Source organism: Panthera tigris, chromosome D3 (genome assembly GCF_018350195.1).
Source record: "Panthera tigris isolate Pti1 chromosome D3, P.tigris_Pti1_mat1.1, whole genome shotgun sequence".
In the NCBI taxonomy this organism is placed as follows: domain Eukaryota; kingdom Metazoa; phylum Chordata; class Mammalia; order Carnivora; family Felidae; genus Panthera; species Panthera tigris.
In genome coordinates, this window is record NC_056671.1 from 46270513 (window position 1) to 46291025 (window position 20513).

At 44.4% G+C, this 20513-nt stretch overlaps 1 protein-coding gene across 9 annotated transcripts in view; it reads left to right on the top strand.

The window, feature by feature from the left end:
• Positions 1-20513, top strand: part of LAMA3 (laminin subunit alpha 3) — a 274575-nt gene that overhangs the window by 188418 nt on the left and 65644 nt on the right. For 8 of the 9 annotated variants that reach the window (XM_042961481.1, XM_042961480.1, XM_042961483.1 and 5 more), the window contains 3 exons: positions 9408-9638; positions 14109-14222; positions 18786-18895. In XM_042961481.1, coding sequence (XP_042817415.1) covers positions 9408-9638; positions 14109-14222; positions 18786-18895 — 455 coding nt within the window. The remainder of the gene's footprint in view (positions 1-9407; positions 9639-14108; positions 14223-18785; positions 18896-20513) is intronic. The other variant, XM_042961482.1, reaches the window with a different exon arrangement.

A 20513-nucleotide genomic window follows, 5' to 3' on the forward strand; every position in this document is an offset into this window, starting at 1 on the left:
GCATTAGACTCTCTAGCTCTGTCCATGTCATTGCAAATGGCAAGATTTTATTCTATTTTATGTCTGAATAATATTCCAGTGTGTGTGTGTGTGTGTGTGTGTGTGTGTGTGTGTGTGTGTGTGTGTGTGTGTGTTACACCTCCTCTTTATCCATTCATCAGTAAGTGGACACTCGGGCTGCTTCCATATCTTGGCTATTGCAAATAATGCTGCTATAAACATTGGATGCATGTATCCCTTTGAATTAGTGTCCTGTATTGTCTGGGTAAATACCCAATAGTGTGATTGCTGGATCATAGGGTAGTTCTACCATTAACTTTTTGAAGAACCTCTATCCTGTTTTCCAGAGTCGCTGGACTGGTTTGCCTTCCCACCAACAGTGTAAGAGGGTTTTTCTTTCTCCACATCCTTGCAGCTACCTGTTTTTTCTTGTGTTGTTGATTTCAGCCATTCTGACAGATTTGAAGTGATATCTCATTGTAGTTTTGATTTGTGTTTCCCCAATGATGACTGATGTTGAGCATCTTTTCTTTTTTTTAATTTAATTTATTTTTTTAATTTATATCCAAGTCAGTTAGCATATAGTGCCACAATGATTTCAGGAGTAGATTCCTTAATGCCCCTTACCCATTTAGCCCATCCCCTCTCTCACAACCCCTCAGCAACCTTCTGTTTGTTCTCCATATTTAAAAGTCTCTTATGTTTTGTCTCCCTCCCTGTTTTTATATTATTTTTGCTTCTCTTCCCTTGTGTTCATCTGTTTTGTATCTTAAATTCCTCATATGAGTGAAGTATGATATTTGTCTTTCTCTAATTTCGCTTAGCATAATACCCTCTAGTTCCATCCACATAGTTGCAAATGGCAAGATTTCATTCTTTTGGATTGCCGAGTAATACTCCATTTCTACAACTTAGTCCTTTCAAGCAATTATGAGTTTTGACTTATTTTATGAATTCAAAATATTAATTATATTTCTAGACATATATTTCATGTGTATAAATTTAAAATATAAATTGTGTAGAATATACAGAGTTTCATCTTCATAGGGCTTTGTTTATACTATCTGTATGGCACTTAGCATGGTCTCTCCTGTTTTTACAGGTAATTATCATTGTCTTATAAACCCTGTGAGCTTGTAAATGCTGTGATCTCATGCCTTCCTCAGTGGCCAACAAAGGCTTGGGATGAATGGATAGAAAAGCCACAAAAACAGTCTAATACCAAAAGAAATAAGATTAAGATAAATAAATAAAGGAAAGCTTATGAAATCATAAAACATATTACATTTACTTGGTTATGACAACTTCTTTAAAATAGTGTTCCACTTGTATTATTAAGTATGTCCAGGGGTGCCTGGGTGACCCAGTCGGTTAAGTGTCTGACTTCAGCTCAGGTCATGATCTAGTGGTCCATGGGTTCAAGCCTTGCATTGGGCTTTCTGCTGTCAGCACAGAAGCCCACTTCAGATCCTCACCTCCCCTTTTCTCTGTACCTCCCCTACTTGCACACACATTCAAAAATAAACATTAAGGGGTGCCTGGGTGGCTCAGTCAGTTAAGCATCCGACTTTGGCTCAGGTTATGATCTTCGCAGTCCGTGATTTCGAGCCCCGCATAGGGCTCTGTGCTTACAGCATGGAGACTGGAGCCTGCTTCGGATTCTGTGTCTCCCTCTCTCTCTGCCCCTCTCCTACTCATGCTCTGTCTCTCTTTCGCTCCCAAAAATAAACATTAAAAAAATTTTTTTTAAATATGTCTGATACCTCAAGATGATACTTTTCAAGTACTTTGAATCTGTAGACATATTTTAACATTTCTGTACAGGTCCATCCATTCAATAGAATACTACTTGGCAATAAATGAAACAAAGCATTGATACCTATGACAACATGGATGAACCTCAAAAGCAATATATTGCTTTTATATTCAAAGAAGCAAGACACAGACCACATATTCTATTTATATGAGAGTGGACATGCCAGCAAAATTGGTGGAGGAGGAACCTCCAGAAATTCTCTCCTCTGTAAAAGCAATGAGAAATCTGGCAAAAATGGTTAGAATCAAGTATGTTAGAACCTGGACATTGATCAGAGGCTTACAACAATCTGAAAAGTGTTTATTCAAGAAAAATGGCTGAATTTTGGTAAGAACATCGGGCTTTGTGGCAGTCAGCTTGCTCTGTTCCCATTCCCCACCTCCACAGTAGCTTTGAAAAACAATAGCCCACCAGCAAGGTGACCGCCAGTAGCCCAGCAACCATCAGGGGAGACAGTGGCATCGGAGCTTATACAAAGCTTCACTCCCAGAGAACTATCATGATTTGACCTGTCTGGAGGTTTTCTGGAAGATTCTACCTCTAAGCTGTCTTTGTTTGACCTGACTTGGAACTGTCTCCAAAATGAAAAGCTTTTCCCTTGGGATGTCTGAAAACATTTAGAGGCGGTTGCTTAACTTCATGGCTGCCTGAGGTGATGGATAACAGTTGGGACTAATAATAGGCTAATCACAAAACTTAAAAAGCTGGGAATGAGATGTCCATAGGGGCTTTGGAAAGCTCCAACACAATCTTGGGAAGGTAGAAGGCCACACATACTCAGGGCTGTGAGCATGCTCAGGAAAGACCTGACACTGCCCTAAGCCCTCACCTCTAGCTGACCAGCTGACCTTGAGGCTTAGAATAAACCAGAAGTGAAGGCTAAAACAGAGTTGTCAGCTGCCTGGCTGAGTGTTGAGGGGTCCCTCAACATACACACAAACCCCTTGGCAGATACTAAGAGACTTTTCGGTTTTATGCATTTAAAGAAATCTCTGTCCAGTCACTAGCTGACCACTAAGCTACCTAAGCAGAGACTTTCATGGCCTCACATGACAAAGAATACAGACTTTACAGAATTAGTTCAGAAAACTCATTAAACAAAGACACAAACAACAATAGTAAATAGCAACAGCAACACATTCTGGGGAGGGGGGAGAAATATGATTTCCTGAGTTGCCATGTTACATTATGTTAAATGTCCAGTTTTCCACAAAAAAATATGAGACATGAAAAAGAAACAGGAAAGCATGGTCCATGCACAGGAGGGAAAGGCAATAAATAAATAGAAACCGTCCCTAAGGAAGCCCAGACATTGGACTTACTACACAAAGACTTTAAATCAACATACATCAAAGAACTAAAGAATACCATGTCTAAAGAACTAAAGTAAAATATGAGAACAATATCTCACCAAATGCAATATACTAGTAAAGAAATAGGAATTATAAAAAAAGAACCAAATAGAAATTCTAGGGTTGAAAATTACAATATCTGAAAATGAAGAATTTACTAGAAGAGCTGCTGTGGACTGGGTTGTGTTCTCTCCAAATTTATGTGTTGAAGCCCTGGTCTCTAGTTTGAGTGTATTTGGAGTAAAGAAGTAATTAAGGTTAAATAAGATCATAAGGATAGAGCTGTGATCTGATAGAATCAATGCCCTTATAAAAGGAGACACCAGAAAACTCACTCTCTCTGTCTACCACATAAGAACACAGTGAGAAGGCAACCATGTGTAAGCTAGTAAGAAAATTCTCACCAGGGACCAAACTGGCTGGCAATCTTGATCTGGGACTTCTAGCCTCTATAACTTTGAGAAAACAGATTTCTGTTGTTTAAGCCATTGAGTCTATGGTGTTTTGTTATGGCAGCCAGGCTGACTAAGACCAGGGCTCGACAACAGAGTTGAACAGGCAGAAGAAAGGATCAGCCAATTTGTAGGTCAATTGAGATTATTCAGTCTGAGGAACAGAAAGTAAAAAGAGTGAGGAAAAACAAACAGACTCTCAAAGACGTATGAGACACCATCAAATGTACCAACATGTGAATAATTGAAGTACCGGAACAAGAGGAGAGAGAAACAAAGAAAGAAACAATATTTAAAGAAATAATGGCTGCAAAACTTATCAGATTTGATGAAAATCATTAATCTACACATCCAAGCTCAACAAACTCCATGTCGGATAAATGCAAGAGATCCACACATTAGAAACATCATAGTAAAGATTCTGAAAGACAAAGACAATCTTAAAAGCAATGGGAGAGAAGCACATCACATACAAGGGTCCTCAATAAGGTTTAAGACCTAACTGTTCACCCAGAAACCATGGAAGTCAGAAGGCAGTGGGGCAGCATTCAAAGTGCTAAAAGAAACATGCATAAAAGAAACATGCAGCAAAGAATTACATATCCAGAAAAATGTCCTTCAAAAATGGAGGAGAAATGAAGACATTCCATTATAAACAAAACAGGGAGAATTCAGTGCTATCCCGCCCTGCTTATAAGAAATACTAATGGGAATCTTTAGACAGAAATGAAAGGACACTATAGACAATAACTTCAATCCCTGTTAGAAATGAAAAACACTTGTAAAGGTAACTACATAGGTAAATATGAAAGGCAGTAAAAATATATCTTTTGTTTGTAACCTTCTGATTTAAAAGACAACTGCTTAAAGCAATAATTATAAGTAATTATAAGTCTGTGTTGATCAGCATACAGTGTATAAAGACATAATGTATATGATAATAAGAGCACAACAGAGCAGGTGAAGAAATGAATAGAAGATAAGCATTTGTGTACTATTGAAATAGTTTGTATTTATTGATTGATTTTTAAGTGTTATTTTAAATTTATTTTGAGAGAGAGCAAGTGAGAGAGCAAGCATGAGTGGGGAAGGGGCAGAGAGAGAGGGAGAGAGAGAATCCCAAGCAGGTTTCACACTAGCAGCACAGAACTCTTGAACTGTGAGATCATGACCCAAGCCGAAACCAAGAGTCAGATGCCTAACTGACTGAGCCACCCAGGCGTCCCTAAAGCTTGTATTTACATAAATGGTCCAACAAGGGTAAAGCTAGAGACAGTTGCCTGGGGCTTGGGATGGGAATAGGCAGTAACTACAAATGGGCACAAGGGTTCTTTTGGGGTAGGGGATGAAAATGTAAAACTACATTGTGGTGATGGTTGCATGCTTCTGTAAATTTACTAAAAATTGTACGCTTAAAATAAGGGAATATAATTGTATGCAAATCATACCTCAAGCTGTTTAAAAATATAAACTAAAATTATATTAGTATCTTATTTATATGTAAATAATAATAGATACCATTTATTGAATGTCTACTACATGTTAGGCACTGGGCTAAACACTTTATGTACATTATATTATTTAATTTGCTTTAATCCTCTACTATATAGGACACTATAGGACACATAATCCTCGTCATACTGCTGAGAGATTAGATATTATTATGCCCATTTAAGACATATGGAAGCCAAGTTTTAAGGAGGCAACAGAATATAAAGGTTAAATGTGCAGTCTTTTAGGGATGACTGGTGGCTCAGTCGTTTAAGCCTCCGACTTCAGCTCAGGTCATGATCTTACACTTCCTGAGTTCAAGTCCCATGTCGAGCTCTGCGCTAACAGCCTGGAGCCCGTTTCCAGTTCTGTGTCTCCCTCTCTCTCTGCCCCTCCACTGCTCATGCTCTGTCTCTCTCTCTCAAAAATAAACAAACATGAAAAAAAAATTCTTTCTCTAAGTGCAGGCTTTTACATGAAGAGATACTCAACATCACTAATTAGTAGAGAAATGCAAATCAAAACCAACGGGATGCCATCTCACAGTCATTAGGATGGCTACTGTTAAAAATAAAACAGAATAACAAGTGTCGGCGAGGATGTGCAGAAATTGGAACACATGTGCACTGTTGGTGAGATTATAAAACAGTGCGAGCCACTGTGGAAAAGAGTATTGAGATTTAAAAAAATTTTAAAGATAGAATGACCACGTGATCCAGCAATCCCACTTCTGAGTATATACCCAAAAGAACTGAAAATAGCGTTTTGAACAGCTATTCACACATCCATGTTCATTTCAGCACTATTCACAGTAGATAAGAGGTGGCAGATGACAGATGAACGGATAAAGAAAATATGGTATATACATATGTTGGAATATTATATTACCTTAAAAAGGAAATCCTATCACGTGCTAGAATATGATAGATCTAGCTAGTTAGATGCTGGACCGTAATGTGAAGATTTTATGCTGAGTGGAATAAGCCAGTCACCAAAAGACAAATACTGAGTGATTCCACTTACATGAGGTATTTAAAGTAATCGAATTCATAATATCAGAAAGTAGAATGGTGGTTTTCAGGAATTGGCGGGAGAGGAGAAATTGCTTAATAGGTACAGAGTTTCCATTTTGCAAGATGATAAAGGTCTAGGATGTGTTATACAACAATGTGAAATATAATTAATGCTATTCTACTGTACACTTAAAAATGGCTGAAATGGTCGATTTTATGTGATGTGCCTTTTACCATCATAAAAGTAAAAATGTAAATGTGTGTGTGCAAGAAAAGATTGTACTTTCTGTCCCAATTATGTACATTTAATGAGTGATCTAACTGCATGACTCAGTGGGTTTCCTTAAGCCTTTCTCCTGTATCATTCTCATTCATTTTGTGCTTGCACACACAAAAGTGCATTTTTAAAAAAAAGTTATTTATTTATGTATTTATTTATTTGAGAGAGAGAGAGAGTTGGTTAGAGGGACAGAGGAAGCGAGAAGTGGAGGGAGGGAGGGAAAGGGAGAGAGAGAGAGAAGAGAGAGAGAATATTTTAAACAGGGCTCCATGCACAACATGGAGCCCAAGGTGGGGCTCAGTCCCATAACCCTGGGATCATGACCTGAGCCAAAATCAAGAGTCAGATACTCTGCGGCGCCAGGGTGGCTGAGTCTATTAAGTGTCTGACTCTTGATTTTGGCTCAGGTCATGATCTCACAGTTCCTGAGATCGAGCCCCGCCTCTGTCTCCACACTGACAGCAAGGAGCCTGCCTGGGATTCTCTCTCTCCCTCACTCTCTGCCCCCTCCCTTGCTCTCTCTCTCTCTCTCTCTCTCTCTCTCTCTCTCTCTCTCAAAAAAATAAACTTTAAAAAAAAGTTTAAAAAAGAGAGACATTCAACCACTTGAGCCACCAGGTGCCCCAAAAGTGCATTTTAAAATAAGTAAACACTAGGAAATCTTATTGCATTTCATTGTGCCTTATTTCCTGCCTTCATTTTTTTTCCCCTTTCATGTGGCACTCTCTTTTCTTAGGAATAACCCAGGACACCTGACTCTAAATATAAATCTGCTAACTTATACTAACTTCTGTTCTCTCTCCTCTCCTCGTCTCCTCCTCCCCTCCTCCTCTCCTCCCCTCCTCCCTTCCTCCCTGCCTCCTTGCCCTTCCCTTCCCTTCCCTTCCCTTCCCTTCCCTTCCCTTCCCTTCCCTTCCCTTCCCTTCCCTTCCCTTCCCTTCCCTTCCCTTCCCTTCCCTTCCCTTCCCTTCCCTTCCCTTCCCTTCCCTTCCCTTCCCTTCCCTTCCCTTCCCTTCCCTTCCCTTCCCTTCCCTTCCCTTCCCTTCCCTTCCCTTCCCTTCCCTTCCCTTCCCTTCCCTTCCCTTCCCTTCCCTTCCCTTCCCTTCCCTTCCCTTCCCTTCCCTTCCCTTCCCTTCCCTTCCCTTCCCTTCCCTTCCCTTCCCTTCCCTTCCCTTCCCTTCCCTTCCCTTCCCTTTCCCTTCCCTTCCCTTCCCTTCCCTTCCCTTCCCTTCCCTTCCCCTTCCCTTCCTTCCCTTCCCTTCCCTTCCCTTCCCTTCCCTTCCCTTCCCTTCCCTTTCCCTTCCCTTCCCTTCCCTTCCCTTCCCTTCCCTTCCCTTCCCTTCCCTTCCCTTCCCTTCCCTTCCCTTCCCTTCCCTTCCCTTCCCTTCCCTTCCCTTCCCTTCCCTTCCCTTCCCTTCCCTTCCCTTCCCTTCCCTTCCCTTCCCTTCCCTTCCCTTCCCTTTCCCTTCCCTTCCCTTCCCTTCCCTTTCCCTTCCCTTTCCCTTCCCTTCCCTTCCCTTCCCTTCCCTTCCCTTCCCTTCCCTTCCCTTCCCTTCCCTTCCCTTCCCTTCCCTTCCCTTCCCTTCCCTTCCCTTCCCTTCCCTTCCCTTCCCTTCCCTTCCCTTCCCTTCCCTTTCCCCTTCCCTTCCCTTCCCTTCCCTTCCCTTCCCTTCCCTTCCCTTCCCTTCCCTTCCCCTTCCCTTCCCTTCCCTTCCCTTCCCTTCCCTTCCCTTCCCTTCCCTTCCCTTCCCTTCCCTTCCCTTCCCTTCCCTTCCCTTCCCTTCCCTTCCCTTCCCTTCCCTTCCCTTCCCTTCCCTTCCCTTCCCTTCCCTTCCCTTCCCTTCCCTTCCCTTCCCTTCCCTTCCCTTCCCTTCCCTCTTCCCTTCCCTTCCCTTCCCTTCCCTTCCCTTCCCTTCCCTTCCCTTCCCTTCCCTTCCCTTCCCTTCCCTTCCCTTCCCTTCCCTTCCCTTTCCCTTCCCTTCCCTTCCCTTCCCTTCCCTTCCCTTCCCTTCCCTTCCCTTCCCTTCCCTTCCCTTCCCTTTCCCTTCCCTTCCCTTCCCTTCCCTTCCCTTCCCTTCCCTTCCCTTCCCTTCCCTTCCCTTCCCTTCCTTCCCTTCCCTTCCCTTCCCTTTCCCTTCCCTTCCCTTCCCTTCCCTTCCCTTCCCTTCCCTTCCCTTCCCTTCCCTTCCCTTCCCTTCCCTTCCCTTCCCTTCCCTTCCCTTCCCTTCCCTTCCCTTCCCTTCCCTTCCCTTCCCTTCCCTTCCCTTCCCTTCCCTTCCCTTCCCTTCCCTTCCCTTCCCTTCCCTTCCCTTCCCTTCCCTTCCCTTCCCTTCCCTTCCCTTCCCTTCCCTTCCCTTCCCTTCCCTTCCCTTCCCTTCCCCTTCCCTTCCCTTCCCTTCCCTTCCCTTCCCTTCCCTTCCCTTCCCTTCCCTTCCCTTCCCTTCCCTTCCCTTCCCTTCCCTTCCCTTCCCTTCCCTTCCCTTCCCTTCCCTTCCCTTCCCTTCCCTTCCCTTCCCTTCCCTTCCCTTCCCTTCCCTTCCCTTCCCTTCCCTTCCCTTCCCTTCCCTTCCCTTTCCCTTCCCTTCCCTTCCCTTCCCTTCCCTTCCCTTCCCTTCCCTTCCCTTCCCTTCCCTTCCCTTCCCTTCCCTTCCCCTTCCCTTCCCTTCCCTTCCCCTTCCCTTCCCTTCCTTCCCTTCCCTTCCCTTCCCTTCCCTTCCCTTCCCTTCCCTTCCCTTCCCTTCCCTTCCCTTCCCTTCCCTTCCCTTCCCTTCCCTTCCCTTCCCTTCCCTTCCCTTCCCTTCCCTTCCCTTCCCTTCCCTTCCCTTCCCTTCCCTTCCCTTCCCTTCCCTTCCCTTCCTTTCCTTTCCCTTTCCTTTCCTTTCCCTTCCCTTCTCTCTTGTCTTCCATGCCTTTCCTTTGACTTGTGCTGGACGCCTGCCTCTCTGAAAGCCCTGGAAGTGAGCTTGCCAAGGGGAGACCTTGCTTTTCTTTTTCCATGTGTAGGGAAACTTCAGGCACGCCAGCAGCGGTGCCCCCGTGTCCCGGGAAGAGCTGATGATGGTACTGTCTAGACTAGAAGGTGTGCGCCTCCGAGGCCTCTACTTCACCGAGACTCAGCGGCTCTCCTTGAGCGGGGTGGGACTGGAGGAGGCCTCTGCCACAGGAAGTGGGCGTAGAGCACATCATGTGGAGATGTGTGCCTGCCCCCCTGGCTACACCGGTGACTCATGTCAGGTAGGAAGAAATTCCCCCTAGGACTCCTGTGGCTGCCCCTTCTGTCTGCTGCCCCCACCCTGCTGGACAGTCTGAAGTACTCTGTCCATCGGACAGGTGTCTCCTGGGCTATAGCTTCTGTCTTACCTAGACCACCTTCAGGTATGAAATACAAAAAAGAAATCACAGACACCTCAAATTCCACTGGAAAGCCGCAGGCATTTGGTCAATCCTGGAGGTTGTAGAAATCAGGACTTTCTGGGAAGTAGAAGGAGCCCGCCAGTGGGCATCCCAGTATTTGAGCCACTGCCTTTCCTCGGGTTCTTGTGCTGTTCTTTAGTCGAGGGCCCCTCCGGTTTAGAGTCCAGACAGTGTCCTGGTTCTTCCAGGGGACGTGGCAGCCCAGTTTCCGAACTCACAGCAGATCTTCCTGCCAGGCCCAGCCAGCCTGCCTTGTCCTCAGATGATTAAATTGTGCCATAAAATGAAACTGTCGTATCTCAAGTTGTAAATAGGTTCCCTTCCTGATGGGAGGGAAAGCACAATGTTTGGTGCAATTATTAGGAAATAGCAAATATTATCACTCAGTGTATTCCCTCTACCCCCTGTATGTACATTTAGCAACATCCTCCCCTTTCTATCCTCACCCCTTGATCGCAGAAAGCCCCTAGGTGATCGGCACACAAGTTTCTTTTTTTAACTTGCAAATATATTACCTGTCGTGGTTTTCTGGGGAGATCATGACCTGAGCCAAAGTCAGACGCTTAACCAACTGAGCCACCCAGGTACCCCGTGGGGACTTCTGTCTTATAACATTTAGTCCACAGGTGCCAAGATTCTTCTTCCCCACCCCCTTCCTCCTATCTCTTTTCTAGCCGAATTAAATAAAATCATAGCCCCAGGGAAGGAGTGGAACCTCTGGATTACCAGCCTCCTGCCCCGGGCGTGTTCTTTGCTCGTGACTCAGCCTGTGATTTACATCTGCTCTAATCAGCTAGTGCCGTCTGCGGGGTAAGGTGGGTAGAAGGTGATGCCTACCCCACCTCGCAGGAATTACAGAGCGGCGTTCTTCCCTGTGGGACTGTTATGTGCGCTCTCTCACAGGCTGACTCATGGGTGAAGTTTACAGGTGGGGCCTCCTGCCGCAGACAGCCTGCCTCACCTGAGTCAGGCAGGCTTGGGCACTGAAGCAGGAAGGGCAGGTATAAGAGGAAGAGGAAAGGGTTTGCGTGCAGCCAGCAGGACGCCCAGGGACCAGGATGTCCCCCACAGTGAGGTGGTCAGCCTGGAGCGCTGGATGGCTGTGGATCTTTGGAGCAGCTGTGGGGCAGTGTCTGGGATATAATTCACAGCAGCAAAGGGTAGCGTTTCTTCAGCCTCCGGGTCAAAGCCATCTGCAAGCAAGTTATGTGGAGTTTAAGCCCAGCCAGGTAATGTCCCTTTTCAATTTGGTTTGGGCTGGGGAAGGGTTCCTAGCTTTATGACATTTTTTAAGTTAAGGAGATGAATGAATAATGGGTGGGCTGGGGGAGGGACCCAGAGCCTCCCTGTCCTGTTGACTGGCAGAGTTTATTACGGTGCCTGACAGATTGTTCTCCTGAGCTGTTAACCACAAACCCTGTAAACATCAGCCCACCTGGAAATGCCCAGACAGCTCAGAGTTTGAATGTTTGTGGGATGTTAGTACACTATGAAACTTTGTGCCCTTTCGAGAGTAACTCAGGCCCCAAGACAAAAGAGTCCAGTGCCTGTAGACTTCCAAATTCTGCTTGGAAGAAAATTTACCGGTAAAGTAAACCACGAAAATCAGTGAAATCCATGTTTAAGAAAAGTGATGAGATTGAATTTGTATAATACCTAACAAGACATGCTTCAATTTGCCAGGCATTAAACACTCATAAAGTCTGCTCGCTTGCTCTCTCTCTCTTTCTCTGTCTCTCTCTCTGTCTCAACTTTCTGGATTTTTACATGTATGCTCACAGAGAAATGGATCCAATGGCTGCTGAGGTAGCCCTGAAAACCTGATAGGGACATCATTTTATCATTGTACCACAAAAGTTTATCGGAAAAGTGATCCTGAAAAATTGTTACTTAAAAAATATGGTTGCTAAACCCCTTTCTGAAATGATATATTAGGATACATTCGTTTTCATTTAGAGTAAATCTTCAATACAATCTGAGTACTTGAACTGAATTGTGTATAAGATTGTGTGGAGTTTGTGTGCTTTGTAGAGGTGAGAAAATGATTATATTTCAGTAACCGACAAACGTTCTGCCCGAGTAGAAGTCATGTGACTTGTAGGGGACTTTTTCTGTTTCTAATCGAAAGCAAATTAGGTGGGTGGTTTAATTTTAATCAGGATGGACCGTCCTCCTGCCAAACATGTTTAATTAAGGCTTTTTACTCAGACATGTTGTCATAAATGAACCACATATATTTATTTATTTGGATAATTTGTTCTTTACCAAATATTATTTCATAAGCATGTAATGTGATATGTGGGGGTAATTAAGAGACACTTGCCACTTAGTAGTGGAGAGTATTTGCTTGTAGATATGATCACACTACCAGTGGCTGAATTTTGTTCGAACGTCTCTCTCAGTTGTGTTTTCAATTAAAGAACATTCCTTTCATACTTCGATTCTCCTGTAGACAAGCCTATTCATATAACACATAAAGCAATCTCATTTTTTGCAATAGCTTCTTTTGCCTAAACATGGTTTCTAATAGCTGAAGGGGAAAACATACTGGAAATTATAGTCTTGTTATTGTGTCCAGTGTGTAGTAATTGGTAATTTTGGAAGAAACTCCTATCAGAAACTGGGATGTTCTACTCCGGGGAGTATACCAGGCTTCTTTGTCCAGCTCTATAAGGGTGGCTTCTTCCTCTTTTCCACCAGACCAGGTAGAGCCCTTTATGGCTACGGATGAATGAGAATGGATGGTTGATTTTCTGATTTCTCTTGATTGTAGCTTCAGAGTCTTATAGACATAATGCTGTTTAAAGAGGATTAGATGAAAGATGATCTTTTATCTTGAAATATTATTTTTTCCTGATGCTTTAGATAGGCCATATATGGAGGTCACTTAAAGAAACTGGGGACAACATTTGGTTTGAATCAATGTATTAATTTGCTCTGCCAAAATAAACAAAATGTCTATGTTTCTCTTTAAAGACAGAAATCTAAATAATTTTTAATGGGTGGTGTTGGAAGAATTGCTTTTTCTTCTATTGGGGGCATTCTTAACTAGAATCCTTTTTTAAGTATTTATTTATTTTAAAATATTTATTTTTGAGAGAGAGAGAGAGGCAGCATGTGAGTGGGGGAGGGGCAGAGAGAGAGGGAAACACAGAATCCAAAGCAGGCTCCAGGCTCTGAGCTGCCAGCACAAAGCCCATTGTAGGGCTCGAACTCGTGAACTGCAAGATTGTGACCTGAACCAAAGTCGGATGCTTAACCAATTGAGCCACCAGGCGCCCAACTAGAATCCTTAAAACATATATATATATATATATATATATATATATATATATATATATATATGTACACACACACACACACACACACACACACACACACACACATATGGTCAAAGCAACATTGAACAAGAAAAGAAGACCACACCCAGTGAGATTCCCTCCAGCTGGGTCTTTGTGTGTCCCATTGGAGCCCAGCGTCCCTGCAGCGTTCTGTAGAGAACACAGGCACGGTCCTCTCCCCTGAGTTCGCTTTTGCTTATAGACCAGTGAGTGGCAGTGACATGATTCCCCCGGTTCTGCCATTATTGAATAGATCCTAATGAAGACTCCTTAGTCCCCCTTCATCCACCAGTCCAAACTCCTACTTGGAGACGGAATGCCTGCCCTAAGAGCACTTGAACTTGAAAGGATTTGCTTAGAGACTTTCCCCACCAAAGACTGATGTCCTGACCCTCTTTACCCCTTCACCTCTCCACCCTTCCACTTGCCCTAAAACGGTTGAAGGAGAGGAAGCCATTTCCACACTCCTCCCTCCACGTCTCCCTTTTCTCTCGTGTCCCCCCACACATCTCCCGCTCCGCCACTAGCACACACGCGTGCTGTGGCGTGGAAACAAGGTAGAATCTGACAAAGGGAGCCAGTGGACTGGCTAGTGTTTGCAAGTAGAAATCCACATACCAACTAAAGGAAAAAAGATTTAAAAAGTGAATGCTTGGGGCACCTGGGTGGCTCAGTTGGTTGAGCGTCTGACTTCAGCCCAGGTCATGATCCCGTGGCTCGTGAGTTCGAGCCCCATGCCGGGCTCTGTGCTGACGGCTGAGTCTGGAGCCTCTTAGGATTCTGTGTCTCCCTCTCTCTCTGCCCCTCCCCGACTCACACTTTGTCTCTCAAAAGTGAATACATGTTAAAAATAAATTTTAAAAAGAAAGTGAATGCTTGACAGTCAGAATTGGCACATGCTTTGGATAATCATTCTTTATGTTGACTAAATGCTTTGTTTGAAAAACAGGGTTGTAGCCCCGGATACTATCGGGATAGCAAAGGTGCATATACCGGACGATGTGTTCCCTGCAATTGCAACGGACATTCAAATCGATGCCAGGATGGCTCGGGAATATGTATCGTGAGTAAATTGATACTCTCCTGGCCGACAATCTGTGTCTCCCTGTCCCCTCGCCCCCCACCCTCACCCCACTGGTCCCTGAGACATCAAATATCGCATCTCCAGCCAAACCCAAAGCCAAATTGAGGTTGCTTTGTAAACATGGCATTCAGCATTATCAGGCTGAATTATTTTACACTTCACTTTTCCCTCCATTTTAACACATGCCATCGGAGAAGAACTCCTAGCTGAACAATGAAATGGCACATTAGCTTCTAAATTTTTGCTTCATGGAATGTTTTTAATGGGTGGATCCCGGGACTTAATTCCTGGTGGAATATAACAAATCAGAGCCACTGCTTTGGGCCCCTGTTTTGTTGGGGTAGCAGGAGGCTGCAGGAGGGGAGCCTTGTGGCTGTTAGATGAGCAATAGCTCAGCAAGTAATCGGGGAGAAGATGACGCTTAGAAAGACTTAAGGCACATACTCAAGTCACTCAAGCACTAATCTGCGGCTGCCAAGACAAAGTGGGTTTATGTAGGAAGACAGGTGAGGTGAGTCCTTGCTGTCTGTGGCCTATCCACTGGAAAATAATCTTCTTTTAAAATACCTTAAAAAATATTTCCCATAGAAAATTGGATTGTCGGGAAATTTTTCTTTTGTATCCTGAAGCAGCACATTTTTTTCTTCTGCCTTCCTCTCTTTCATCCCTGCCAGCCAGGGCCTCCCTACTTGGAAGGAGAATGGACAGATACAAAGAAAGGAGAGAGCATCAGTGCCCCTAGGAGCACAAGCACACCCCCCCCCCCCCCCACTTACGTTGTGCTGTTTGAAAATGCGTTCTTCTGGCATGGATTTCCTTTGCGTTGTGCAATGCATCTAGAGTGTGTTTCAATTCTTTGAGCTCCTAGACTGTATTAAGCCAAATTCAGCATGTCCCAGGGAACTGCTTCCACTACAAGATGGGACAGGCCAGGACAGGACATTGTTGATAGAATATTCTGTAGAATTTTAACCTTGTAAGTTCAAAAGCAATAAAACTCATTGGGAAATAGTATTTTTCAGCTCATAAATACTCTTCTATAATAATTTATATTTCATAGCGTATGCCATGTGTAACACAGGTAGATGCTTTAATTTAAAATAAATATTTATCTTGTCACTGAACCATGGCTAGATGTCACGTCCACTCTATCAAAGCTGCCAAAGAACAAAAGTAGGTATTCTCTGCGTCCATTCACCCAGCGGAAGGATCACTATGAGTCATAATTCATCTGTTTTAATCAAACAAGATTTTCTTTGTCATTTCCTTTCTCTGTAGCTGTGTCTTCACTTGTCCCTAATGGCCATATGGCCTTTAGAAAGAATTCATTCAGGAAACCTTTACGGAGCCTTTGCTATCGTGGGAGGTAGTGAGCTAAGCACTGTGGTTAAAACCACCCGACGCCCTCCCCGCCTTCACGCCTCCGCGAGGCTTGCGGTCCCGTGGGGAACGTGCGCGCATGCGCGCTCCCACAGAGGCGTGGGGCCAGTGCCTGCACTCGCTCCCCTGCGCAGTTCTCCCCTGGCAGGCTCTGAGCGCTGCCCCTGCCCTGGGCGGGGGGGGGGGGGTGCCCGGGGGGGGGTGCCCGTTTTATGGGAGCCAAGGATTCAGCCCTCATTCTCAAAGATCCATAACGATTTGGAAACCAAGTACTTTTCACCATCGAATGGGCTGGTTCCGCTGCAAATTGGACTTCGTCTCTCAAGAGCCGAGTCAATTTCTAATATCTGGGACCTTCACTCTTGTGCAAATCTCCATATTGTTTCAAGAATAAACTTCGAAGTTTGAAGAAGAAAGTAACCCCAGCCCTTAGCAGTAAAGCCGTGTGCGTCCAAGAGCAGCAGGTCGTATGTTGCGTGGGTGCCGTCGTCAGCCGGAAGGACCCGCAGTGACAGGCCCCTTTCTCTTCGCCAAGGCTCTGTCTCTTCTCCTGGCCCCCTTTCTCCCCATATTGCTGCCCCTCCCCCACTCCCCTTGCCTTCTGCCATCTCGGTCATCCCTCTTCTACCACTCTGTTCCCATGTCCCTTCCTCTTTCGGTTTTCCTTCACTTTACTCCCCGGCTCTTGTGCCCATTTCCCCCCTGCCAGACTTACCTGAAACCCACAGGTGGCCTGGGGCTCTCGTGACGCTCATGACCAGAGGTCCATGCTCCTCCGTGCCGCCTCAGGTTTCGCGTGATCTGAGCTGCTACCTTTCCAGCTGCATCCCGCCCCGCCTTGCCCTTCACTCTCCGGAATACCAATTGCTTCATCTTGCCCACACGCACCGCTGTGCTCCTGCACGACTGACATTCTATGCACGCTGCTCCCTATGCCTGGTGTGCCCTCCCCTCACTTCTCTACCCAGCTAATTCCCCTCCTTTTATCCTCCATGCAGGAGGCATCATCGCCTCCAGAAGCCCTTCCCTGAAGCTCCTCTTGCTCTTATGGGATGCTGGGGTGCATCAGCCATCAAGTTTTCCACGTTATATTTAACGTGTGTACTCACAGGGTTCTATTTGCCCCCTGGTCAGGGTGCCGATCCATCTTGGCATCCCTAGTACCTGGTAGCATGGTGGGACACGTAGTAGATGCCCAATGGATGTTTGGTGTCCGATGGAGCTAAGAGAGCACATGATGTGGGAGTGGATGTGGATTCATCCATCCATCCATCCCTGAATTTATTCACAGTAAACCACAAGGAAATTGGTGAGCAGATATCTCATATTTGCAGGACTGAGAAAGACAGCTATCAAGATAGGTGTTCTCAGCTGAGGGTGGGGGTATTTCAGACATTCTTATGGGACCTTATCAAGCAACACAGGTTCTCACCCCTTTCTACCATTCTTCCCCCCGCTCCCGAGGAGGACCAGAGGTCAGGGTGTTTTCAGTAGGACACAGATGGCCTCACCATAATTCTTGTTTCTCTATGTCCTTGCTTCTCCAATGTTTTCAGCTCAGAACTAAGTGGATCTAGGATTAAAAGATATCTATTCAGCTATGTTGTTCCTTAAGAATGTCATTTAGAGTTTAAAAAGAAAGGAAACTAAAGTGGAAAGATAAATAATCCGTTCAAAAAAACGACTGTTTTGTGAGAGAGTCAGGACCGTGGAGCAAGGGAAAGGTCAAGGAGAGACCCCTCTGTGGATCCAATACACTGCATGTGGATTTGGTCCTAGCGTCCAGGTCTACAGGAAAAACTGTCATGGCAGTGACTTTTGGGGAAAGAGGGAGGGATTCAGGGCAGGGATGAGCTTTCTGGTGATGATTCCATGTTAATGTGTAAACAACATCCCTTGTGTGTATGACACGATTTCATATCGGGAAAAAAAGTATGAAAACATGTTATAACGTGGATTGTGATCGTCTGTTATTGAAAGGTTTGTGAGGGATCGTTGTGTTTAAGCCAAAGGAACTGATGACATTATGATGGAAGGGACAGTCTCGCATTCAAAGCAGGGCCGCACCCACTTAGGATATAGGTGCATGTTGTTTTTTGCAACCCGGTTTCAGATATTATTGAAAACTCACATCCATTGAAGTTTCCTACCAAGCCCCACCTCTACATAAAAGCACGTTTCAAAAACATTAGACTTATTCCCGGTCATATAGAGTATCTCTGAATTATCAAATGCCCGCAATAGGGGAGTGGTTTCCTGGATAGTTTTGTGCATTTACATATGTATTACTAGAGTAAAGCAAGAAACATTAAAAATTCCACAAAATAAGCAAATTTGATACCATCTGCTAGGATTTGCCTCAATGGACTGCTCAATTGGAAAGTCATCTCGTCTCAGTGCTTTATTGAAGAACAACTTTCAATAGGCATTGACTTTGGCATGAAAATAATTGGATTTACATAAACGCACAACGTAGATAAATAACATCTTGCTTCTTGGAGACATTGGAATTAAACTGAGATGCTGGGATTATTTCTTTAGATACAATGCAGCTTTTCATTGTTTTAATAAATTCTACATGTTAACTTATTGCAACTATATTCCTCTTTAGTATATCACGAGTAACTGAATTATGTAAAACAAGTTGATTTTCATAGACATTATTCTCAGGGGAAGAGGGATAGGGCTAACACCTTGCTGAAGCTATAGTGTACTTTTTAAAATCCTCCCAGCCTTCGCAAGTGGGTATTATTCTAACTATATGTTTTAAGAAAATTAGAATTGTGTATAAATCATACATCAATACAACTGGTTTAAAACAAAACAAAACAAAACAAAACACCGAGGCTCAGAGAGGTGAAGAATCTTGCCCAAGGCTGCACAGCTGTGAAACATTGGAGTGAGTTTGAATCTAGCTGGTCTTTCTCCAATTTCGTCCTCCTGATGCTAAGCACCAAATAGCTGATGGAAGGATGCTTACGTGTTTTATTTTCTAGTACCAACAGTAACTGGATAGATAGGAATATATACCATTTGTGATTCATAGCTCTGTACAGAGTCAGAGGACTTGAGTTATAATTGTGTGAGTAATTAAGGTGATAACAATCTTAATAATAATAAATGTAATTGGCTGCTCTTAATTGTATGTTCATCTGTCCCAAGAACTGCCAGCATAACACTGCTGGGGAACACTGTGAGCGCTGCAAAGAGGGTCACTATGGGAATGCCATCCACGGACACTGTAGCGTCTGCCCATGTCCTCATTCCAACAGGTACTGTGAGAGCTCGAAAATAATCTGTGGAGATAGGAAGTAGCTTGGTGGTTGCCTGGGACCAGAGATGGGGAGTGGGAGAGGAGCAGTGTATAGGAAGTGGCTGGTAAGGGTGTGGGATTTCTTTGGGGGGTGATGAACATGTTCTGTAGTTGATCATACTGATGGTTTTTACAACTCTGTGAATCTACTAAAAGCCATTGAGTTGTATGCTTGGAATGGACAAGTGATACGGTATGTGAAGTCTATCTCAAAGCAGTTGTATTTAAAAAAGAACATGCAAAAATGCAAAACAAAAGCAAAACAAATAAGAACAGGTTTCCCAAGTGTACGCTTGTGTGCTTTTCCTTTTCCTCTTTCCTTTCACTCTTCATTCGGTGGTTAAACGTTATTTACTGAAGGCCTGATACAGGGGCTAGGAGTTAGCCTCCTCTAGGTGCTGGGGAAACTACAGGAAAGAAGACTGACAGACTCTGATCTCACGAGGCTTCCCCTGGAGAATGCAGGCAGAGAGAGTTGTCACACTCAAGAAATACGTGCACAAATAAATAAGCATAATTTCAGATAGAGATGGGCTTGGAAGTTGATAACAGGGCTATGTGATTGATAGTGAGTGAGTAGACTCTTTACAGAAGAGTAGGAGGGTTTTCTGAGGTCGTTGGCCAAGGACCAGGGAACAATGAGATGGAGTAAGCATGGCAGTATCTCGGCACCGAGGGTCTGAGGCAAGGAAAAGACAAGAGACAGCCCCTGTGACGATGTGTCCATGGAGTAAGGAGGTGGTTAGAGGGCAGTGTGGGACAGAGGGTCAGGAGGTGAGGTTGGTGGGGCACCCAGGGTACAGATCCCGTAGGACTTTGCAGGCTATAGCAAGGCACTTGGATTTATCCTCGGTGTGATGGAAGTCATAGGCCAGTTCTGAGCCATGGAGCGTGACCTGAGTTGTCATTCAGACTCCAGTACAGCAGATACATGACATAGGTAGAAACCTGCCACTTGGATTTCATGGTGATTCATGTTCTCTTTGGCCTTGGTACCTTGTCATATTCCTGCTTATCGTGACACACCTGCTGTGGGTCCAAGCAAAATACAAGTAAACAAAGCAAGAGTTGATTTGAAAATCAGGAAGATACCAATAACAGTATCTGCAGTGCACAGGCTCGGGAGCAAGTGTGAACCACAAGGCAGGATGAAATCAGGCCAGTATCAGAGAAATTGGCCACGTTACCAGAAGCCACTGCCCAGATGTGGCTTTTCTGAAGATGCGTATTTGAAATGTGCACCCCGGTTTGCTCTCTGTGTATCTGATACTCCTTAAACTTGCCCAGTCCTGTGACTTTATTTGAAAAGGGATTTAGCACTCAGTACTTGCCTAGACTTGTTGGAACAGAAGCTAGAGAGAGTGGAAACAAGATTTTCATGGGGTGCTCAGGGGAAAGCTTTTCATCTTTGATGGCACAGCATAGTGTTATCATGAAGGCCAGCTTCTGGCTTTCAGGCAATTGAAGTAACACACAGTTCCTCGGATTTATCAGTGAAATATGGTTTTTATTTAACTCTTTCTCCATCAATATTCATACTGTTGACGAATTTCTAACTGTTCCTTTAGAAGTATAAC